Genomic DNA, 21,527 nt, shown 5'->3' with positions numbered 1-21,527 from the left:
TTAAATTTTTGGTAGCAGAAAATGTGGTCACACTTGTTCATAATGCAGTCATTGGGTTCAGAAACTAACATATTTATATAAAGCAAAAGATATATAATTTGAAATCAGAATTGCACTTAGGATTTTCTGTGACATTAAGATAGTTCACAAAACTAATTTTACAAATAAAATGTAACTAAAAACATTCAGCCTGGCATGCTGTATATAAGGGTGGTCTGAAACTTTTCAGACCACCCTCGTACAAACTCAAAGAGATGAGTTTGCAAAATAAACTTCTCAGATGGATTGGAAAGTGGCTGACTGACAGGTCAGAAAGTGACTGGTACTGAGTCTTTGAGGAGAAGCATAACCAGTGGTGTGCCACAGGGTTCTGTACCTAAGCCATTGTTTAACTTGTATATTAATGATATTGGGGGGGGGGGGGTGATATTCAGTTATCTGCTGTAATGACAGACAACATGATAAGAAAAGTAGCTGATATGCAATCCCTACAGGCTAATTTGAACAGATTTATTATGTAGGCAAATGTGTTGCTTCCAAGTCAGAGGATGTGTATTTTAGATGGAGAGCACCAGAAGCAGATTATTATTATATTAATACTCTGCTTGCAGTGTATTCATATAAACTACCAGTAGAAATTTAATTAAAGTTGCCAATAAAGCCGGAAACTTAATTGTGGACAATGAGTTAAAAGTTTAGGAGTCAAAATGCTAAGGCAGCTTAGTTATTACATCAGAAAACAGCACTGTTAAAGTAAAACACTCAAGTGTAAGATTAATGAAGTTACTCTTCCACTTTACAAGGGTTTGATAAGACCACATCTGGATATCTCTGCATAGATATGGCTCACCTGAGTTCCAAAAAATAGGGAGATAGCTGTAAAGATTCTGTCATGAGTAAAAATAATAACTGGGCTTATGGATTATGCATATAAGACATTGAGGAAATGTAGTCTTCACAGATTGAGGAACAGACAGAGGAGAATAAATATGACAGAAACATATACATTAGTAAGAGGAATTTACAGTATAAAGACAAGTGAAATTTTGCAGCTCGTGGAATGGTTTAGATATAACTTAGGGTCATCTTTATTGGAAGCTAGCTAGGGATACTGTTAGAAAGCATATAAGGTCCAGGTTGTTCTTGCAGCATATAGAAAATGTATGGAATAACCTACTGTTGGATGTTGTGGATGCATTATTAGTGAATGCTTTCAAGGAGAGATATGCTAAGTATGAGGTCTAAATTAGCCCTCCCTCAACGAGTCCTTGGACTCCATGAAGGAGCATTCATAATAATATTGCACGTACTGGACTTTTATCAGGACTTTTCAATAGTTTGTTATCATTAAAATGATGTTTACTACAGTGAGAGCTAATTGTACTTATTAGATAAATGACTGCAGATATGCAATCATACATGCAAAGGCTAAAAAAAAAAAAAAAAAAACTGCATATGTCCAAGACGTTAATGCATGTGTTACCTGGGAATATCGAGTTTTATATATTCAAATGAATGAAATGTGATAATTCAATTTAAGGAAACAATTTTAATACTAGACTCAATATTGTGGAATTACAGAGATATCTCCCTACTGAGTGTTCCTGGCAAGATCTATGCAAGTATACTTGAGAAACGGTTGAGAAGAATTGTGGAAGAAAAGCTTGGTAAAGAACAAGCTGGATTCAGACCAAATAGACGCTGTCAGGATCAGATCTTCACTTTACGACAAATAGTTGAGAAAGCATGGAATATAACAAAGATCTGTATTTAAGTTTTGTAGATCTGGAAAAGGCATATGACAAGGTGCCAAGAGAGAAGCTATTCAATACGCTACAGTTATATGGTGTCAATGGGGCATTATATCAAGCAATACTTAGTCTTTATTTGAGTTGTAAGTCAGCAGTTAGAATTGAAGAAAGTACAGGAAGATGGTTTAATGTTAAATCTGGTGGTGAAACAAGGATGTACATTATCCCTGCTGTTATTCATTATCTATATGGATCACATTATGAAGGAAAGTGGTATTAAACACGATATCAGAATTGGAGATGAAGGTCAGCATTAAAAAGACAAAGACATTGAAAATGTCAACTGTGTTGTGAACAGGGAACCTGTAGAACAAGTAAAACATTTCAGCTACTTAGGCACGATTTTTACTGAAGATGGAAATTAAATATGGAAATAGACAACAGAATCAACAAAGCTGGTATGGTAGGCAGTCAACTGAATAAATTCATATGGAGTAAGAGAGAAATTAGTCGGAAGACTAAATTAGCTGTATACAAGACAGTGTTCAAACCAGTTTTAACTTATGGATCTGAGAGCTGGGTCAGAAGTAAAACACTTGACCAAAGATTAGAGACCACAGATATGAGAGTCCTGAGAAAGATTCGAGGCATGAACAGATGGCATCAATGGCAATATCATATTAAAAATGAGGATATTAGGAAAGAACTTGACATTGTCAGCATCCAGGAATGTGTTAGCAGAGCTAATCTCAGGTGGTATGGTCACTTAAACAGAGTGGGTGAGGAAAGATTAGCAAAACAAGTGTTCTTTGCTAGGTTGGCGGGAAAAAGACCCAGAGGAAGACCAAGATATAGGTGGATTGATACGGTACAAAGTGCCTTAGACGATAGAAACATAATATCTGATAATATTGGAGTCTTGACAAGTAACAGACTGATTTGGAGGAAAATTGTAGATAGGAAGTTAGTAATGATGTAAATTTTTCATGTAGTACTATCATATCCTGTAAACCCCTTGAGAGTACATGTCAGGAATTTGATGATGATATTTGTAAAAATATTCTTTTTGAAAATTTGTAATAAATCTAATATATGAAATTTTGCCTCTGCCAAACTATCCCTCAACTAAGGTCAGTTTTATTTTTCCAGAAAGATTCCCGAGTTAGTGTTGAAAGATAACATTTTGAATTCAGCGAACAATCCACTGTTGTTATTGTAACAAAACATCTTTCCAAAATGGTAAATAAAACTTTTTACTTATTTATAAATGATCGATCAACTTTCTATCATAACACTTCTTTTTTTTTTTTTTTTTAAATACTAGTTAAAAAAAAAAAAAGAAACTGAATATATGTAAAAAAAACACTCATAGGAACATAACTTACTATTCGTTCCATTTTTGCCAATAATATGCCTATGATACTGAGGATCAATGGATATTTCTTCATGAACAATGCGTGATTGTAGATCTTCAATCATATTCTCAAGAGCATCATAGGCTTTATTTACTTCTTCTGGTGGACCTTCAACCTTAATTTTGTCTTGATCATTATTAAATTCAACATGAACCTACATAGTAATGATAAAATTACATCTTCATTATCCCATTTAATGGTCTTAAGAAAAGCATAATTTTTTTTTTTTAATTTTCAGAACATTAAAGCATTTAACACAACCCCTTTTGTGTGCATGAAAAGAAACCTCTTACAATCTCTGGCCAAGCTTGATGAATGCCGATATATCCATGAGACCTGGATTATAGGATAACCTTATAGGATTAGCTCATGGAATTTAAATTTTGAACTAGAGATGTGAACATTCATTTATGGCAAGGATAAGTCCATGGAATTGGTGCAGCCCCCTTGAAGAGGACTGCACCAGTTCCCTATAAGAACTTAGTCCTGAATTATTACCACTGATAATGATGCTAGTATTGACAACAAAGGAGCTATTTAACTGTTACAAGTGACACTGTGACTATCATGGAGGTGGAAATAATGCAAATAGTATTACCACTATTTCTGGTAATGCCAGTAACAATGACAGTGTTAGCAATGAGAGGTTACCGAACAGAGTCATATTTTCTGCTTATTTATAAAAAAAAAAAATAAAAAAGATGAAAAATGAGTGAAGAATGAGAAGCTTTGGCTGGTTTGCTCATTCTTCAATCATTTTGGCAGAGAATACATCCCAGGGATGAGGCAATAAAACACATTACTACAATTTTCTTTGTAATGAAATTAACTGCTAGTTTTGTTTTGTTTTTTAAGAAACTATTTTAAGTTTTTTTTTTTTTAAAGTACGATTTTTAGAAGAAAAAAAAAACATCATATGAATTGCTGCATTACTCTGAATCAACTCCCAGATATATAAAGCAAAAGCATTAAAAACTTGATATCCATTTTCATCATCATCAAATTCCTGCCATGTACCTTCCAGGGGTGTACAGGATATGATAGTACTACATGAAAAAAATTACATCATTACTAACTTCCTATCTACAATTTTCCTCCAAATCAGTCTGTTACTTGTCAAGACTCCAACATTATCAGATATTATATTTCTATCGTCTAAGCACTTTGTACCCTATCAATCCACCTATATCTTGGTCTTCCTCTGTGTCGTTTTGCGGCCAGCCTAGCAGAGAACACTTGTTTTGCTAATTTTTCTTTGCCCATTCTGTTTAAGTGACCATACCACCTAAGATTAGTTCTGCTAATGCATTCCTGGATGCTATCAATGTCAAGTTCTTTCCTAATATCCTCACTTTTAATATGATATTGCCATTGATGCACTCTGTTCACGCCTATAATCTTTCGCAGGAATCTCATATCTGCGGTCTCTAGTCTTTGGTCAAGTGTTTTACTTCTGACCCAGCTCTCAGATCCATAAGTTAAAACTGATTTGAACACTGTTTTGTATACAGCTAATTTAGTGTTCTGACTAATTTCTCTCTTATTCCATATGAATTTATTCAATTGACTGCCTACCATACCAGCTTTGTTCATTCTGTTGTCTATTTCCATATTTAATTTACCATCTTCAGTAAAAATCGTGCCTAAGTAGCTGAAATGTTTTACTTGTTCCACAGGTTCTCCATTCACAACACAGTTGACATTTTCAATGATTCTGCCTATTTTCATTGTCTTTGTCTTTTTAATGCTGACCTTCATACCATATCTATTACAAGAGTTATTCAATTTAGTCAGAGAATCTTGCAGACTTGTAATGGATTTATTTAGAAGCATAACATCATCCGCATAAAGCAAAGAGCTGACCTTAACATCTCCAATTTTGATATCATGTTTAATACCACTTTCCTTCAAATTGTGATCCATATAGATAATGAATAACAGAGAGGATAATGTACATCCTTGTCTCACACCAGATTTAACATTAAACCATCTTCCTGTACTTCCTTCAATTCTAACTGCTGACTTACAACTCAAATAAAGACTAAGTATTGCTTGATATAATGCCCCATTGACACCATATAACTGCAGCGTATTGAATAGCTTCTCTCTTGGCACCTTGTCATATGCCTTTTCCAAATCGACAAAACTTAAATACAGATCTTTGTTATATTCCGATGCGTTCCCAACTATTTGTCATAAAGTGAAGATCTGATCCTGACAGCGTCTATTTGGCCTGAATCCAGCTTGTTCTTCACCAAGCTTTTCTTCCACAATTCTTCTCAACCGTTTCGTAAGTATACTTGCATAGATCTTGCCAGGAACACTCAGTAGGGAAATACCTCTGTAATTCTCACATTCAGTTTTATTTCCCTTTTTATATATGAGTACTATGAGAGCTCTACTCCAATCATCAGGAATTCGTCCCTCTGTCCAGGCTTGCTGAAATATGCAGTGCAGCCACTGTAAGACTCTTATATCACCATACTTCAGCATTTCTGATCGAATATCATCTACCCCTGCTGCCTTTACAGATTTCAAGCCTTTGATGGCTTTTCTACTTCAAGTATGGATATGTATTCCTGACTGCATGCCTGGTCAGTGTTTTTTACCCCTGTGCTGTCATCACTGCTCATTTCATTTAGCAGTTTTTCAAAGTTCCTTGAAGTACTTCATACTTCAAGGATATCTTTTACTCCCATTTTCATGTCACCTTTATCATCTCTAACTCCTTTTACAGCACTCTTTCCTCCATTCCTAAGCTTCTTGAACAACCTCCAGAATATTTTCCCACCTTCCTGATATTTATTTTCTATATTCTTGCCAAAGTCCTCCCATGACTTTTGTATAGCTAGTTTTACACAGTGTTTAGCATTCTTGTGTTTGTCTCTGTATTCTCTAAGAGCACAAGCTGACTTATTTGACAGGAACTTTTGATATGCTTTCTTCTTTTCCTTCACTGCCTCTTTAACTTCTTGTGTCCACCATGAAGTTCAATTTTTCTATCCTTGCAGACAACTTCACCACATGCCTCTCTAGCTGAATCAATCAGGGCTTTCTTCAAGGCTTGCCACTGAATCTCCAAGGTTTGATTCCTGTTGTCAAACTCTTTCATTTTTTCTTCATTAATCTTTGTGTATTTTAGTCTACAGTTCACATCGGAGAACTGCTCAACTTTTAGAGACCTCAATAAAGGTCGAAACTAGTCTGGGTAGTGGCCCTTCCCTTAATGCATAACATTAGGCATATCCGCAAGGAGATGTGTTTTGCATTATAGGAGATACTGAGATAGGAGTGTTGGTAGCTTGCTCCACCTTTGCAACGAGTTGACCTGGTGTTGTACCACCTTACCCCAGTCCTGAAGATACTTTCAGGCACAAACTTTGTTTGCTCACACTTGGATAAAGGATTAAACTAATTTTATTATACTCTAACCAAGTGAAAAAATAAATTTTCAACATCTTTCTCTAAATCTAGAGTAATTTATTAAAAAAGGGTGGCACACCATTTGGCAACTCCTATAGGTAGAGATGACCGGCTAATGCTTCTGTCTGGTATCTCCACTTGGGCCTGGCTCCCACTGAAGAGACCTCAATAAAGGTCGAAACTGGTCTGGGTAGTGGCCCTTCCCTTAATGCATAACATTAGACATATCTGCAAGGAGATGTGTTTTGCTATGAGCGAGGATATCCTGTGTACGGTGACAGATAACCCAGGTACAAACAAGCGATCTGCTGCCCGGAGCCTGAGTGTGCATCGGAACAGCGTCTGGCGAGTACTGCATGAAGAAGGGGCTTCATCCCTATCACTTGCAGCGAGTGCAGGTGTTGACAGCTGTTGATTATTCCCCTGCACATGGATTTTGCCCTGTGATTCCTGCATCAAAGTGTCGAACAGCCTGATTTCCCCGCTCATGTGTTCTTTAGAGATGAATCAACTTTCTCACATGAAGGCATAGTCAATGTCCATATTGCGCATTTGTGGGTGGCAAACCAGCAATGGTTCGGTGTCAATGTCTGAGCAGGAATCATGCATGACTACTTAATTGGACCGCCTCAATGGGCGAACGCACCATATTTTTCTGCAACAGGTTTTGCAAGAATTGCTTCAGGATGTTCAAGTCACCATCTACTCCCATGTGTGGTTCCAGCACGATGGGGCACCTGCCCATTTCAGCATGGACGTGTGTCAGCATCTTAATGCCACATTTGAAACTGATGGATTGGACGCGGTGGTCCCATCCCGTGGCCCTCCAGATCTTTCTTGTCTCGATTTCTTTCTGTGGGGACATTTGAAGAGTGTCATGTACGAGATGCCCGTGCAGTCTGTGGAGGATCTGGTAGCCCAACTATCCGTCACAGCCAGCGATGTGCACGACAAGCCCGGTGTTTACGAGCAGGTAAGCAAATCACCACTCCGCCATTGTGCCGCGTGTATCAACGTTGGTGGGCAGATGTTTGAGCATTTGTTGTAATGATCTCCAATAAATGTCACTCTGGAAACCTGTGTCTGTCTTCATTTCCGACTCCTCACTGCATATTCTATGACGAATATTGGTGGTTTCGGTGTGTACTACCATGTCACGTTTGGGCCACGAATTCAGGGACACCCTGTATATAAAAGTCAACCCAAGACTGATATCCTAAAAAAGATGTTCCTCAGGGGGCCAGATTATATAACAATTAATTCAGAGAGGTTCATGTTAACATGATTCTGCAATGACTGAAATCTCCCAAGTCTTTGACAAATTAGTACACTATACTTGTTGAGGTGGGGAAAAAATGCTTCACAGGTGATGCTGATTCTAAAATAGCCTTTCAGACCTATAGCCACTTTTATGTAAATACCGATATCTTTCATCTAATCTTATGTGAAAGAGTATCCAACAAATGGAAGATTAAAGATTAGCAGATAATGGTTAAGTACAGTAGTCTTCCTCCCCTTATCAGTGGCTTTGATTTCCGCAGTTTCAGTTATCTGTGATCTCAACTTTGGTCCAAAAATATTAAACGGAAAATTCATCGACTTTCGTGGAATGGCAATGCTTGTATACAAGTAATCCTTATTTTACTTAATAATGGTCCCAAAGTGCAAAAATAGTGATGCTAGCAATTCAGATATACCAAAGAGAAGCTGTAAAGTGCTTCCTTTAAGGGGAAGGTGAAAGTTCTTGGCTTCATAAGGAAAGAAAAAAAAAGGTATGCTAAGACAAAGTAAACTTTATCTTAGGTAAGTATGTATATATAGGAAAAAACATAATATATATATATATATATGTAGAAAGTATTTTACCTTGGGTATATAAATGTTAAAGATACCAAGCTATTTTAAACCTGGTTTTACTCCATTTCCCAAGTAAGCAAACAGACAAACAAGTCAAGTTTGCACCTGCAAATGTTGCAAGTCTAGCTGACTCTGCATGTAGTGTAAGACCAAGGCAACTCATGGTAAAAGTAGAATAAGCTCTGATCACTAATCTTAATATTTACCCTTAATGGTCTTGCACTACATGCAGGGTCAGCTAGACTTGCAACACTTGCAGGCGCAAACTTGACTTGTTTGTCTGTTTGCTTACTTGGGAAATGGAGTAAAACCAGGTTTAAAATAGCTTGGTATCTTTAACATTTATATACCCAAGGTAAAATACTTTCTACATTTATATCTCCTCCTGAGATTTTTATTTAATAAGGTTAAAACACCTTATGGTAACTTGTTCTGGTAAAATACTTATAAGCTCTGTATTACTAAAATCTTGGTATTTCTAGCCTGGCTCCCACTGATGAGACCTCAATAAAGGTCGAAACCAGTGGGATAAAGGTCTGGGTAGTGGCCCCTTGCCTTTAATACAAAACATCATACATCTCCTCCAGGAGATGTGCTTTGCATTAAGGGTAAATATTAAGATTAGTGATCAGAGCTTATTCTACTTTTACCATGAGTTGGCTTGGTCTTGCACTACATGCAGGGTCAGCTAGACTTGCAACACTTGCAGGCGCAAACCTGACTTGTTTGTCTGTTTGCTTACTTGGGAAACGGAGTAAAACAAGTAGTTTGTCTGTTTGCTTACTTGGGAAATGGAGTAAAACCAGGTTAAAAATAGCTTGGTATCTTTAACATTTATTATACCCAAGGTAAAATACTTTCTACATATATATAGGATTCGGTACTATCTGTGTGTGTGTGTGGGGTCTTGAAATGTATTCCCCACTACAGATAAGGGGAGACTACTGTAGAGACAATTAGGGATTTCTTTCTTCTTCTTTGAGTGCCATCTCCTATCAGAGGTCGGCGACCACCTTGGCAAATTTTGAGCGATTCTCAGCTACTCTGAGCAGTCTCTCAGAGTTCATACCAGTCACTGTCTGCCAGCCAAGATTTTCTTCGTCTTCCTTGTCCTCTTCTTCCATTTATCTTTCCTTTTATAATCAGTTGAAGTATCTTATATTTTTCATTACGAAGTAGGTGACCAAGATATGCGGTTTTCCTTCTTTTTATGGTATCTAAAAGTTCACGTGATTTCCCCATTTGTTCTAGTACTTCCTGATTGGACGTTTTGGCTGTCCATGGGATTTTTAACATTCGTCTGTATAACCACATCTCAAAGGCTTCAAGTCTTTTTATTGATGTTGTTTTTAAGGTCCAAGTTTCTGCACCGTACAGCAGTACAGACCATACATAGCATTTAACCATGCGTACTCTAAGCTCTAAGTTTAAACTGCGGTTACACAGTGTTGATTTCATCAAGAGAAAATTTTTTCTTGCCATTTCAATTCTAACTTTTATTTCCATTTCTGGATTGCAATCTTCATTTAACCAGCATCCGAGATGTTTAAACTTTGCCACTCTTTCTATTTGTTTCCTATTTAAAGAAAGTGCTAAATTAAGAATTGGTTTCTTACTTATGACCATGAATTTAGTTTTGGTGATATTTATTTTTCTTTTCTTTCTTTAGAAGTTCTAATTTAAGGGATTTCTTTAGAAGTTCTAATCATACAGTAAGGATTTGCAATTAGTTTTAAAAGCAGTTCTTCTCAATACTGTTCGATTTTTTTAAAAATTAGAGATTTAATAAATAAAAGAACAAGATGGAAGAAAACTAGTGATGGGGAAACTAATAAAATCGTGATTGTGTGTCTTCACCCCCACCCACAGGGCATATGCCAGGAAGTCTCTATATTTAAAAAAAAGCTCTCCAGGATTATCAATGATCTGCCATACCAATATTTTTTTCTAAATATATGCAGAGAAAAATAAAAGCTCATATGCTTACAACCCCAGTACATTGTCAGACTTTTTATTTATTTTAAAAAAGGAAGATAATCTGTTTGATCATTCATTACTTTCATGCATACTTACTTTAGTCAGATCTTGTGTTATTTGCCTAATATTGGCTCCCTTTCGACCAATAATAAATTTGTGTAACCAGCTAGGAGCATCAAGTTCACGTATTTTTATGCTGTTAGCCTGAAAGAAATAAAATTCTTAAATAACAGAAGAAAATTATAGTGATTGCTTTGAACAGACCTTTTAAATGACCAAATTAAAATATAAAACAAAAAATGGTGAAAATAAAATAAAAATAGAAGTGCATACCTGAAATGCAGTTAAAGTACCATTAAAAGCTATATTTTAGCTATATTAATGTTTAATGAAAAATTTTAAAATTTTTTCATAAAACATTATATTTATCTGAAGGGTGACTATGTTCATTCCACCTTATTTTCTTTACATATAAATATCCACAAATATTAAAATATTTACTCTTATCCAATCTATGTCTTTTAACACAAATTCTAGTAATCCATTTTTTTTTTTTTTTAATGTTACAGAAAGTATAATAATACAGGATCACTTAAGGGTCAAAGCTAGATATCTGGGAGGAGACCTTGATAGACTACAGGAATGCTAGAACCAACTATGACTTATGACCAAATGTCCAACCTCACTTTCTCATTCTGCACTCATTAGTAGATATCTACACATATCAGCAACTGAATTAGAAACCTTTATACAGATACATGTAAATGTGACTTGCACAGTGCTGCAAAACCATTTGGTCATGTGCATCACATGTTCTAGGCAACTATTTAAGAATGCTACTGATCAGTAATAATCAAGTGTTGATCACAATAGGAAAAATAAAGCATCTTTTGGAGTTCAATAAATGACTAATTGTGGGTACCCTTCTGGCTGGAGCCATGATTTTGAAAACAACAGAGCTGACTGGTTTCTCAAAAAGTGAGATCCTTGTTGTTTACTCAGGGCAAAAATAACCTACATTGATTGTCTAAGAGGCATAACTGTGGTCCAAAAACAGTCTGTCAGGAATAAGATCACCATCATCTGAGAAGGCTTGTACAGACAGTCAATTGCTGCACAGAACTTCCTGTGCAGCAATTGACTGAAGAATTTAATGAAGTCTATTCACGACCATTATCTCGCCAAACTATGGCAGGGAATTGAAGAGAATCGGAATTGGCAGTCACATGCCTATATGGAAAACACAGATTTCTGCAAAGAACCAGAAAGTTCATCTATGGTAGTGTCAGGAACACCATGACTAAACACTGGAAAAAAAGTCGTGGTCCAATGAGTCACAGTATACCTTGTTCTGTACCAATGGTAGACAGAGTCTGGCAGGAGTCCCATGGAGCAACAAACCAGCTTGCCTTGGAAACACAATTCAAGGTTCTGGAGGTGGTGTCATGGTGTGGAGAATGTTCTGTTGGTATGGAATGGGTCTCTTGATATTGCTGGAAGGGTCAGGTGTCTTCCAATGAATGTGTGACCATTGTTGCTGATCAAGTCCATCTGCAATGTTGACTTTTTATCCAGATGATGGTTGTTTCATGGATGAGATTGCTACTGTCAATCGTGCAATAATTGTTCAAAAGTAGTTTCAATAAGCATGACATGATTAAAAGAGAGAGAGAGAGAGAGAGTGTGTGTGCATGAACATGCACGCTTATATAATACAATATACTATTTTTTTCTATAGATTGAATTCATATATATATATATATCTACATATATGAATTCAATATATAGAAATAAATAGTATATTGCATTAAAAAATAATTAGTAACTCTTACACTCACATTCATAACCTTAAAGTATTGGTCTTTGGCATTAAACACAAAATATCTGCAAAAAGCAAAAGTTATATTTCAGTCAGAGACTCAAACAGACATAACAAAAAACTTGGCAAATCTTGTTCTGTAAAGTCAAAACATGTTCTCCTTGCCTTGGAAACACAATTCAAGGTTCTGGAGGTGGTGTCATGGTGTGGAGAATGTTCTGTTGGTATGGAATGGGTCTCTTGATATTGCTGGAAGGGTTCTTAAGTTCTCTAAGGGAAACAGCAGCAACAAATTTCCTTGTGCACAATCACACAAGAAAATAACTAATACCTGTATCTTCAACATATGTCTTACTTCAAGCATATTTAGTTTCTATTTAAAACAGGTACCAAGCATTAACAGTTTACCTCATGAAATTCTCAGCTGTCCTATCCAGCAATCAAACAGAATACAACTATTTTAGAATGTTCCTGCATTGCTACTTGACAGCTTCCAGGCCAATAAACACAGTGAATAGCTTTCTATCTTTAATCAAAAATAACAGCAATGAATATATATTAACTTCTCAATAGGAACTTGAATAATAAGGAATCCACAAAAAAACAAACAAACTCATACCTTATATTTCTTAAAAAGAATCATTCACAGCTCTCCCCTTTTCTTTTTACATCCATTCAATTTTTTTTACTAACTCCTCTCTCTCTCTCTCTCTCTCTCTCTCTCTCTATATATATATATATATATATATATATATATATATGATGAAGGGTGTTAGAGGTACATGAAAATGAGATTGAAGAACTGTTGTATAACTTGGATAAGAATTTGTCGATAGGGACAGATGGAATATCAGCATGTTTGCTAAAGGAATGTTCAGCTGAATTGGCTAGGCCTTTCACATGTTTATATAACATGAGTCTCAGCTCAGGAATGATATCACAGGCATGGAAATAATGTATGATAGTTCCATTGTAGTAGGTGGTGGTAAAGCTGATGTGTCTAACTACCAACCTATGAGCATCTCTGGTGTGTGGTCAAGATTTTAGAGAAGTTGTTAAGAACACACACACACAGAAATGGGTAGACAAACAAGCTATACTATGCAAGAAGCAGCATTGGTTTAAACTAAGGAAGGTCATGTTTCAGCAATTTGCTCATATTTTATAACAATGTTACAGCTGAGTTGGATAAAGGGAATGGATACACTATAATAATGTTGGATTTTGCTAAGGCATTTGATAGGATACCACACAAAAGACTGCTGCATAAACTAGAGAATATCGGATTGGAATAGGAGGGTGGCCTAAAAGTTCTCGGCCCCTACCACAGAAGGCAACACCATTGGCAAGATTTTCTTTTCTAAGTTGATATATCTGTCATAAGCATCCATGTGAAATTGCAAGTCATTCTATCAAGTAGTTTTTATATAGCTGTCAGAAGCAAAAATGTTGTCTATATCACTTGAAATGCATAAAATTGAGTATCTTGCGTTTATAAAATTCTTTGTAAAAGAAGATTTAACGGCAAACGAAGTTCATAAAAGTTTATGGGCACTCTTCTTTGTTTTCAACAATTAAGAAATGGTCTGTTGAGTTTAAACATGGCCATACCAGCCTTGAAGATGATCCACGTGAAGGATGTCCAAAAAAGTGTAACAACACCAGAAATTGTTGATCAAGTTCACAATATCGTATTGGATGACTGGCAAGTCAAAGTGCATGAAATTGCTGAGACTATAGGCATTTCAAAAGAATGTGCAGGATATATTTTGCATGAAGAATTGCAAACAAAAAAGCTTTCGCAAGATGGGTGCCGCACTTATTCACAGCAGATCAAAAATGCACTCGCATGAAAATCTCTGAACAGTGCTTAGAGTGTTTTATAACAAGAATTTTGTGCGTCGATTTATTACAATGGATGAGACTTGGATTCACCATTACACACCAGAATACAAACAGCACTCAAACAAGTGGACAGAAGCTGGTTGTTTAGCGACAAAGAAGACAAAGTGGTTCCATCAGCAGGAAAGGTCATGGCATTGGTGTTTTGGGATGCTAAAGGCATTTTGTTTATTAATTATCTTGAAAAGGGTAAAACAATAACGGGGGAATATTATTTCAATCTTTTAACCAGATTAGATGAAAAAATTTGTGAGAAAAGACCCGGTTTGCAGAAGAAAAAAAATCATCTTTCATCAGGACAATGCACCTGCCCACAAAAGTGTTTTGGCCACTGGAAAATTAAGGGATCTGCACTATGAATTGTTCGAACATCCACCCTATTCCCCAGATTCGGCTCCCTCTGACTTCTGTCTCTTCCCAAAATAAATTCTTCCTCGCTGGTCAGTGTTTTTCTTCGAATCAAGAGGCGATTGCAGCTGTAGAGGGGTATTTTGCAGATCTTACTGAGAACCACTACAGGAATGGGATAATGGCACTGGAGCATCACTGGAATAAATGTATTAGTCTTAAGGGAGATTATGTTGAAAAATAATTTTGAAATTATAAATTCGTTTTTTCATTATTAAGCCGAGAACTTTTCAAACCAATCTCGTATAAACTCTTAATTTGGATCAGCAGATGGTTGACAGACAGTTATAAAGTGGTATACATTGGTGTGAATCTGCCAGATTTAAGGTGACCAGTGGTGTTCCTCAGGGTTCATTCCTTGGGCTATTGATGTTCAATCTATACATTAATGACATTAGGGAAGGTCTAAGAGGATGTCAACTGTTTGCTGATGATGCAAAAATAGGTAGGGCAATCAGGGATGTCAATATTTAGCACTCACAAAATGATTTCCATAGGCTGGAAATGCGGGCAAATAAAAATGGCTATCAGTTTAATGCTAGTAAATGTAAAGTTACGCACTTTGGCATGATGAGATTTCCAGTATCAATGTCTGCTAATATAATATGTTGGGTTATGCTACAAAAAACTCATCAGGTTAGGGATCTTGGCATAATGGTGGATAGAAATTTGAAGTTCAAAGGTCATGTAGCAAAAGTTGCAAATACAACTCAGAGGATAATTGCAATGTTGAAGCGAACCTTGACATGCAAGGATAAGGAAAGTCATTTTGCCTTTTTATAAGGTCTGGATGACAACACACCTGAATTACTGTGCTCAGATTTGGTTTCCGGGGGTAAAGAAGCTGTGAAAAGGGTGCAAAGAAGAGTTGCAAAGATTATATACAGATTATGGGAACAGATTGCAAGTATGTGGATTAAAGACTGTGGTTAACAGGAGAGAGAGAGGGATGATATGATAGAGGTCTATAAACTTTTGAATGGGAGTTGTAGGATATTGTCTGATGAAATTTTTCATTATATTTAAGGTAGAGAGAGAGAGAGAGAACAGGGGGTCAATCCATGGAAGTTAAGTTACTTTGCAGTCAAGAAAGGATTTCTAGCTAGGTTTCTCTCTCAAAGAGCAGTGAGTAAGTGAAATAGTTTGCCTTTAGGAGTAGTGAGTACATTTAAAAGAAGGTATGACAGCTGGTTTTGGTAGTTTTAAACTCCCTCAATGAGTCCTTGACTTACTGGAGGTCTCTGAAAGTGATAATAATAAATTAATACACACAGTAGCGAATAAATTAATTCATACGCCCACATTTGAAAGAAAAGTACAAAAATTAAACTCCAACTTTACTTAATTTATATCATCATCATCAAATTGCTGATATATACCCTCAAGAGGAGTACAAAATATGATAGTACTACATCAAAAACTACATCATTACTAACTTCCTATCTACAATTTTCCTCCAAATCAATCTGTTACCTATCAAGACTCCAATATTATCAGGTCTTATATTTCTTTCTTCTAATGCACTTTTTACTGTATCAATCTTGGTCTTTTTCCTGCCAACCTGGCAGAGAACACTTGTTTTGCTAATCTTTCCTCTCCCATTCTGCCTAAGTGACCATACAACCTGAGATTAGCTCTGCTAATGCATTCCTGAATCCTGAAATAGCAAGTTCTTTCCTAATATCTTAGTTTTTAATATGATATTGCTATTGATGCCATCTGTTCATGCCCCTAATCTTTCTCAGGACTCTCATATCTGCAGTCTCTAGTCTTTGGTCAGGTGTTTTACTTCTGACCTAGCTCTCAGATCCATAAGTTAAAATTGAAATGAATGCTGTCTTGTATACTGCTAATTTAGTGTTTTGGCTAGTTTCTCTCTTATCTCATATAAATTTATTCAATTGACTTCCTACTATACCAGCTTTATTGATTCTGTTGTCTATTTCCATATTTAATTTACCATCTTCACTAAAATTCGTGCCCAAGTAGCTGAAATGTTTTACTTGTTCTATAGGTTCTCCATTCAAAATGCAATTAATATTTTCACTGTTTCTGCCGATTTTCATTGTCTGTCTTTTTAATGCTGACCTTCATACCATATCTATTACAACAGTAATTCACTTTAGTCGGGGAATCTTGCAGAGTTGTAGCAGATTTATTTAGAAGTAAATAAAGCTGCATAAAGCAAAGAGCTGAGATGAACATCTCCAACTTTGATATCAGGTTTAATACCACTTTCCTTCATAATGTGATCCATATAGATAATGAATAACAGAGGAGGTAATGTACATCCTTGTCACACCAGATTTAACATTAAAGCACCTTCCTCTACTTCCTTCAATTCTAAATGCTGACTTACAACTCAAATAAAGACTACATATATTGCTTGATATAATGCACCATTGACACCATATAACTGCAGTGTTTTGAATAGCTTCTCTCTTGGCACCTTGTCATATGCCTTTTCCAAATCTACAAAACTTAAATACAGATCTTTGTTATATTCCCATGATTTCTCAACTGTCGTAAAGTGAAAATCTGATACTGACAGCCTCTATTTGGCCTGAATCTAGTTTGTTTTCACCAAGCTTTTCTTCCACAATTCTTCTCAACCATTTCTCAAGTATACTTGCATATATCTTACCAGGAACATTCAGTAGAGAAATACCTCTGTAATTCTCACATTCAGTTTTATTTCCATTTTTATATATGGGTACTATGAGAGCTCTAATCCAATCATCAGGAATTCATTCCTCTGTCCAGGCCGTCTGAACTATGCAGTGGAGCCACTGCAAGACTTTTATACTACGTGAGCATTTCTAGTCGCATATCATCTACTCCAGCTGCCTTTCCACATTTCAGGCTTTTGATGGCATTTTCTACTTCAAGTATGGATATGTATTCTTGACTGCATGCCTGGGCAATGTTTTTTTACCACTGTGCTGTCATCACTGCTTGTTTCATTTAGCAATTTTTCGAAGTAATTTCTCCATACTTCAAGGATATCTTTTTCTCCTGTTTTCATGTCACCTTTATCATCTCTAATTCCTTTTACAGCACTGTTTCCTCCATTTCTGAGCTTCTTCAACAATCTCCAGAATATCTTGCCACCTTCTTCATATTTACTTTCTATGTTCTTACCAAAGTGCTCCATGACTTTTGTTTACCTAGTTTTACACAGTGTTTAGCTTTCTTACATTTGTCTCTGTATTCTCTAAGAGCACAAGCTGACTTATTTGACAAGAACTTTTGATATGCTTTCTTCTTTTCCTTCACTGCCTCTTTAACTTCCTGTGTCCACCAGGGAGTTCTGGTTTTTTTATCCTTGCAGACAACCTCACCACATGCCTCTCTGGCAGAATCAATGTTTTCTTCAGAGTTTGCCACTGAATCTCCAAGGTTTGATTCCTGTTCTCAAACTCTTTCATTTTTTCTTCAATAATCTTTGTGTATTTTAGTCTACAGTTCACATCTGAGAGCTGCTCAACTTTTATTCGCTTTAAAACTTTCTTACATGTTATTCTTTTCAATATGAAATAATTTATATGTGTTCCTATATTCCTAATAAATTCATTAATTCTCTTAGGCATAGACTCTATCAACATAAAACACATTTTTCTTATTTTTGCATCTCGAAATCATACTTTTATAATGGATTGTTTAGAAGCTTGTTGAAGGTGGGCAGGAGAAGTCTTCTCAGCCACTGATTTGCAAATATAAACTACTCACTCTCCCTAGACAAAAAAAAATAGCTCTAATTCATCTAAGAATATGGCATTCTTCTACTTCTCAACAGTCCAATCTTTGTATACTTTTGTACACTGGAGCCTCTTTTTCTGCATAGCCTTCATCCACTGTCATTTCTTTTTTGGTCTGTAGCAATCCTCCCCTGCTTCTAACAATCTTCAATGGACTGTCATGTCAGAAATGTTAATCTCACTAGTTGCCAAGTCTATTTAAGTCTATAGCAGACAATCTTGGACTCATTTTGTTTTTCCTAACTAGTAAACGATCTTAAGTGTAATTTTCCTTTTTTTGCCAAATATTTTCCCTTTCTGTCAGAATAAAAAAGGTACCTGTCTCCCTAAACTTCTTCAAAATTGCATTAACAGTACCCAAACCAACATGACAATCATTGGCAATTTGTCTTTGAGTCATGGATGTGTGCTGAGAAAGAGTACATATTTTTATACTTTCTTGGAGATGTATCTATTTTATAACTACACAAAAATAAAAAACAATGAATGTCAACTTGTTTATACTATTAAAAATGCACAACACCATTAATAAACATCAGTTAAAACATACAGCACTCAATCGAAACCAAAATAGAGAATATTCTATTCTCTTTCTTGTGTGCTGTTCATTTCACTTCACAGTAGAGCATACACTGCATTCTCTCATTTGAAATTGTGTGAATGACATCATAAACTACATATCACAAATAACTAGAGAGAAATCTTTCAGTATGGAAGATTGCACATGTATATTAGTGGTGTGATCAAGCTTATTTTCCACTTGATGAATATTTCATGTACTTAGTATAAATATTTGTGTGCATTTTAATCTCAATGATCTAGGAAGGTATGATCATCTGAGCTAGGACATCTTCGTCAACTTTTTGCATATATAAATTTGAAATAGGAGGTGATAAACGTGAGCCCATTGCCAGACCATATTTTTGGTAGAAAAATCTTTCCTTCCAAGTAAAGACTGTAGATTTCCTGATTATATAATACCAATCGTTGTTGCTGCTAACCAGAAAATTAATTGCACCGGTGACAAACTCTGAGGTACGATTAGGTTTAACAGCCTCGCTAGTCATCTGTCAATAGTAAATCTACAAGTACTGCTGCATTGTTTTTCTTACAGTAGAATATCTTTTTAATATATATAATCATAATAACGATATTTTTATACATTTTTATTTTACTTTTAATTAACTAAACTAATAATAATATCTTACAATACATCAAACACTTACAAAGAAATTATTCAAAATACTAAACTAGCAGAAACAAGACAGTATTCAAACCAGTTTTAAGTTATGGATTTGAGAGTTGGGTAGAAATAAAGTACTTAATCAAAGACTAGAGACAACAGATATGAGAGTTCTTTAGAAAAATTAGGGGAGTAAACATATGGCATCAATTGCAGAAGAAGAAGAAGAAAATCTAAGATTTGCTCTTAGATTTGCAGAGCAAATCTAAGGTGGTTTGGCCACTTAAATAGAATGGGTAAAGAAAGGTTAGCAAGTCAACAGGTGATGCCAAGAATGCAAGAAAGAGACTGAGAAGACCAAAATCTAGGTGGATTGATCAGAAGTGCCTTAGAAAAACAAAATGTTAGATATATCAATATTGGAATGCTGAGGAGTAATAGACTAATTTACAAGAAATTTGTTGATAGGAGATTAATAATAATATAGTGTTAATCATGTAGTGCTGTCATAGGAGGCCTAAACACTCATTCAGAGTACATAAGGAAATTGATGACAATATCATTTATAAACGAAAATCATGTAAATATATTTAAATATCTTTACAGTGTCTTTGTAACTGATTTTTGGTTTAACAAGAATAGTTTATCAGAAAATAATTTTATCAATAACTTGAGTCGTGATTGTTCAGGAAATGTACAATCTTTAATCATCATGGTCCTTTTGGGTGTGCTTCAAGACAAACACATCATCTATGTCTCTCCACCAACCGTGCAGTTTTAGGATCATCTGAGCTAGGACATCTTCCTCAAATTTTTGCACATATAAATTTGAAATGGGAGATGATAAAGGTGAGCTCATTGCCAGACCATATTTTTGGTAGTAAAATCTTTCCTTCCAAGTGAAGATTCTACATTTCCTGAACTATCATCCAACAATCAAGTTCACATCAGAAATGAAAAAATATGGTAAATTAAAATTAACATTCCTGGACATCCTAATCAACAAAAACAACACTGGAAGGTTAACGTCTGAGGTTTACAGAAAAACAAATCCACACAAGTAGGTACTTGTATGCAATCTCTTTCCACCATCCTCAACGAAAATAAGGTATCATCAAAACTTAAAAAAAATAAATAAATAAATAAACTTTAATATACTTAAGGATGATGAAATTAAAATGAAAGAACATTAAATGCTATTTCACCAATTCCTCCAAAATGGCCACACAAGAAGTTACTGAAAATATCATTTTCTGACAAACCATCCCATGCTAATCTGGAAATCAATTACAAAAGGTACTATCTCTCCTTACCATACATGAGCAGCATATCAAGACAGACAGTCAAATTGTTAAAATCCATCATCAGAACAACCTTCAAACCACTTAACACCTTTTTTCCATTTTACAAACACCATGGGATATAGAAGATCCCGTGTTCCTGCAGATTTGAAATCTGTAATAAAAAAAAAAGAGCATCTGGGTGACGAAGATAAGAGAGAAGAAAGAACACATCACGTGTACCATGTGGACACATGGTATACATCCTTGCAGATCACACAGTAGATTGGCAAGCAGCCTCCATGAATGACTTAGAGGAAAATACTTTCAATGGACTGTTCAAAGAGTCATCTGAGGTAGGGGTAATTTGCTCATGCAGCACATTAAATAGAATGTCAAGGAATTATACTACATAACATCTGAAAGTCCTTAATCAGTGTATGTAACATTCAAGACCTCCGTTATGGCAGCAATCGCATACCTGGTCAGTATGAATGAATTTGCTTTAATGATATGCATGATCAAATTGACTTCAATATTTTGCAACTTGTAAAATAATGGCTGTTTAAAGCATTTTAGATCTTTTTGTTTCTTCTATGCCTTCCTGAAGATGATGGTAGCCAAAAAAAACAAAACATGTCAAAGTAATATTGTTTAATTTAGTAAAATTCTAGGAGTTTAACCCACTTTTGTTATTTATGCAGTTAATGAAAAATCCTCATAGTTTTTACTCACTTCACATAACCACCTGCTC

At 35.5% G+C, this 21,527-nt stretch overlaps 1 protein-coding gene across 1 annotated transcript in view; it reads right to left on the bottom strand.

The window, feature by feature from the left end:
* The window catches only part of Dp1 (satellite-binding protein 1 Dp1), a 286,820-nt gene that overhangs the window by 177,673 nt on the left and 87,620 nt on the right, over positions 1 to 21,527 (bottom strand). Inside the window, exons 8-9 of the mRNA XM_090390658.1 lie at positions 10,520 to 10,627; positions 3,137 to 3,320 (exon numbers count right to left, since the gene is read on the bottom strand). Coding sequence (XP_090246784.1) covers positions 3,137 to 3,320; positions 10,520 to 10,627 — 292 coding nt within the window. The remainder of the gene's footprint in view (positions 1 to 3,136; positions 3,321 to 10,519; positions 10,628 to 21,527) is intronic.

Source organism: Typopeltis vanoorti, chromosome 3, assembly GCF_054136105.1.
Source record: "Typopeltis vanoorti isolate ZY-2024b chromosome 3, IOZ_Tvanoo_1.0, whole genome shotgun sequence".
In the NCBI taxonomy this organism is placed as follows: domain Eukaryota; kingdom Metazoa; phylum Arthropoda; class Arachnida; order Uropygi; family Thelyphonidae; genus Typopeltis; species Typopeltis vanoorti.
This window is presented reverse-complemented; position numbering and strand designations above follow the sequence as displayed.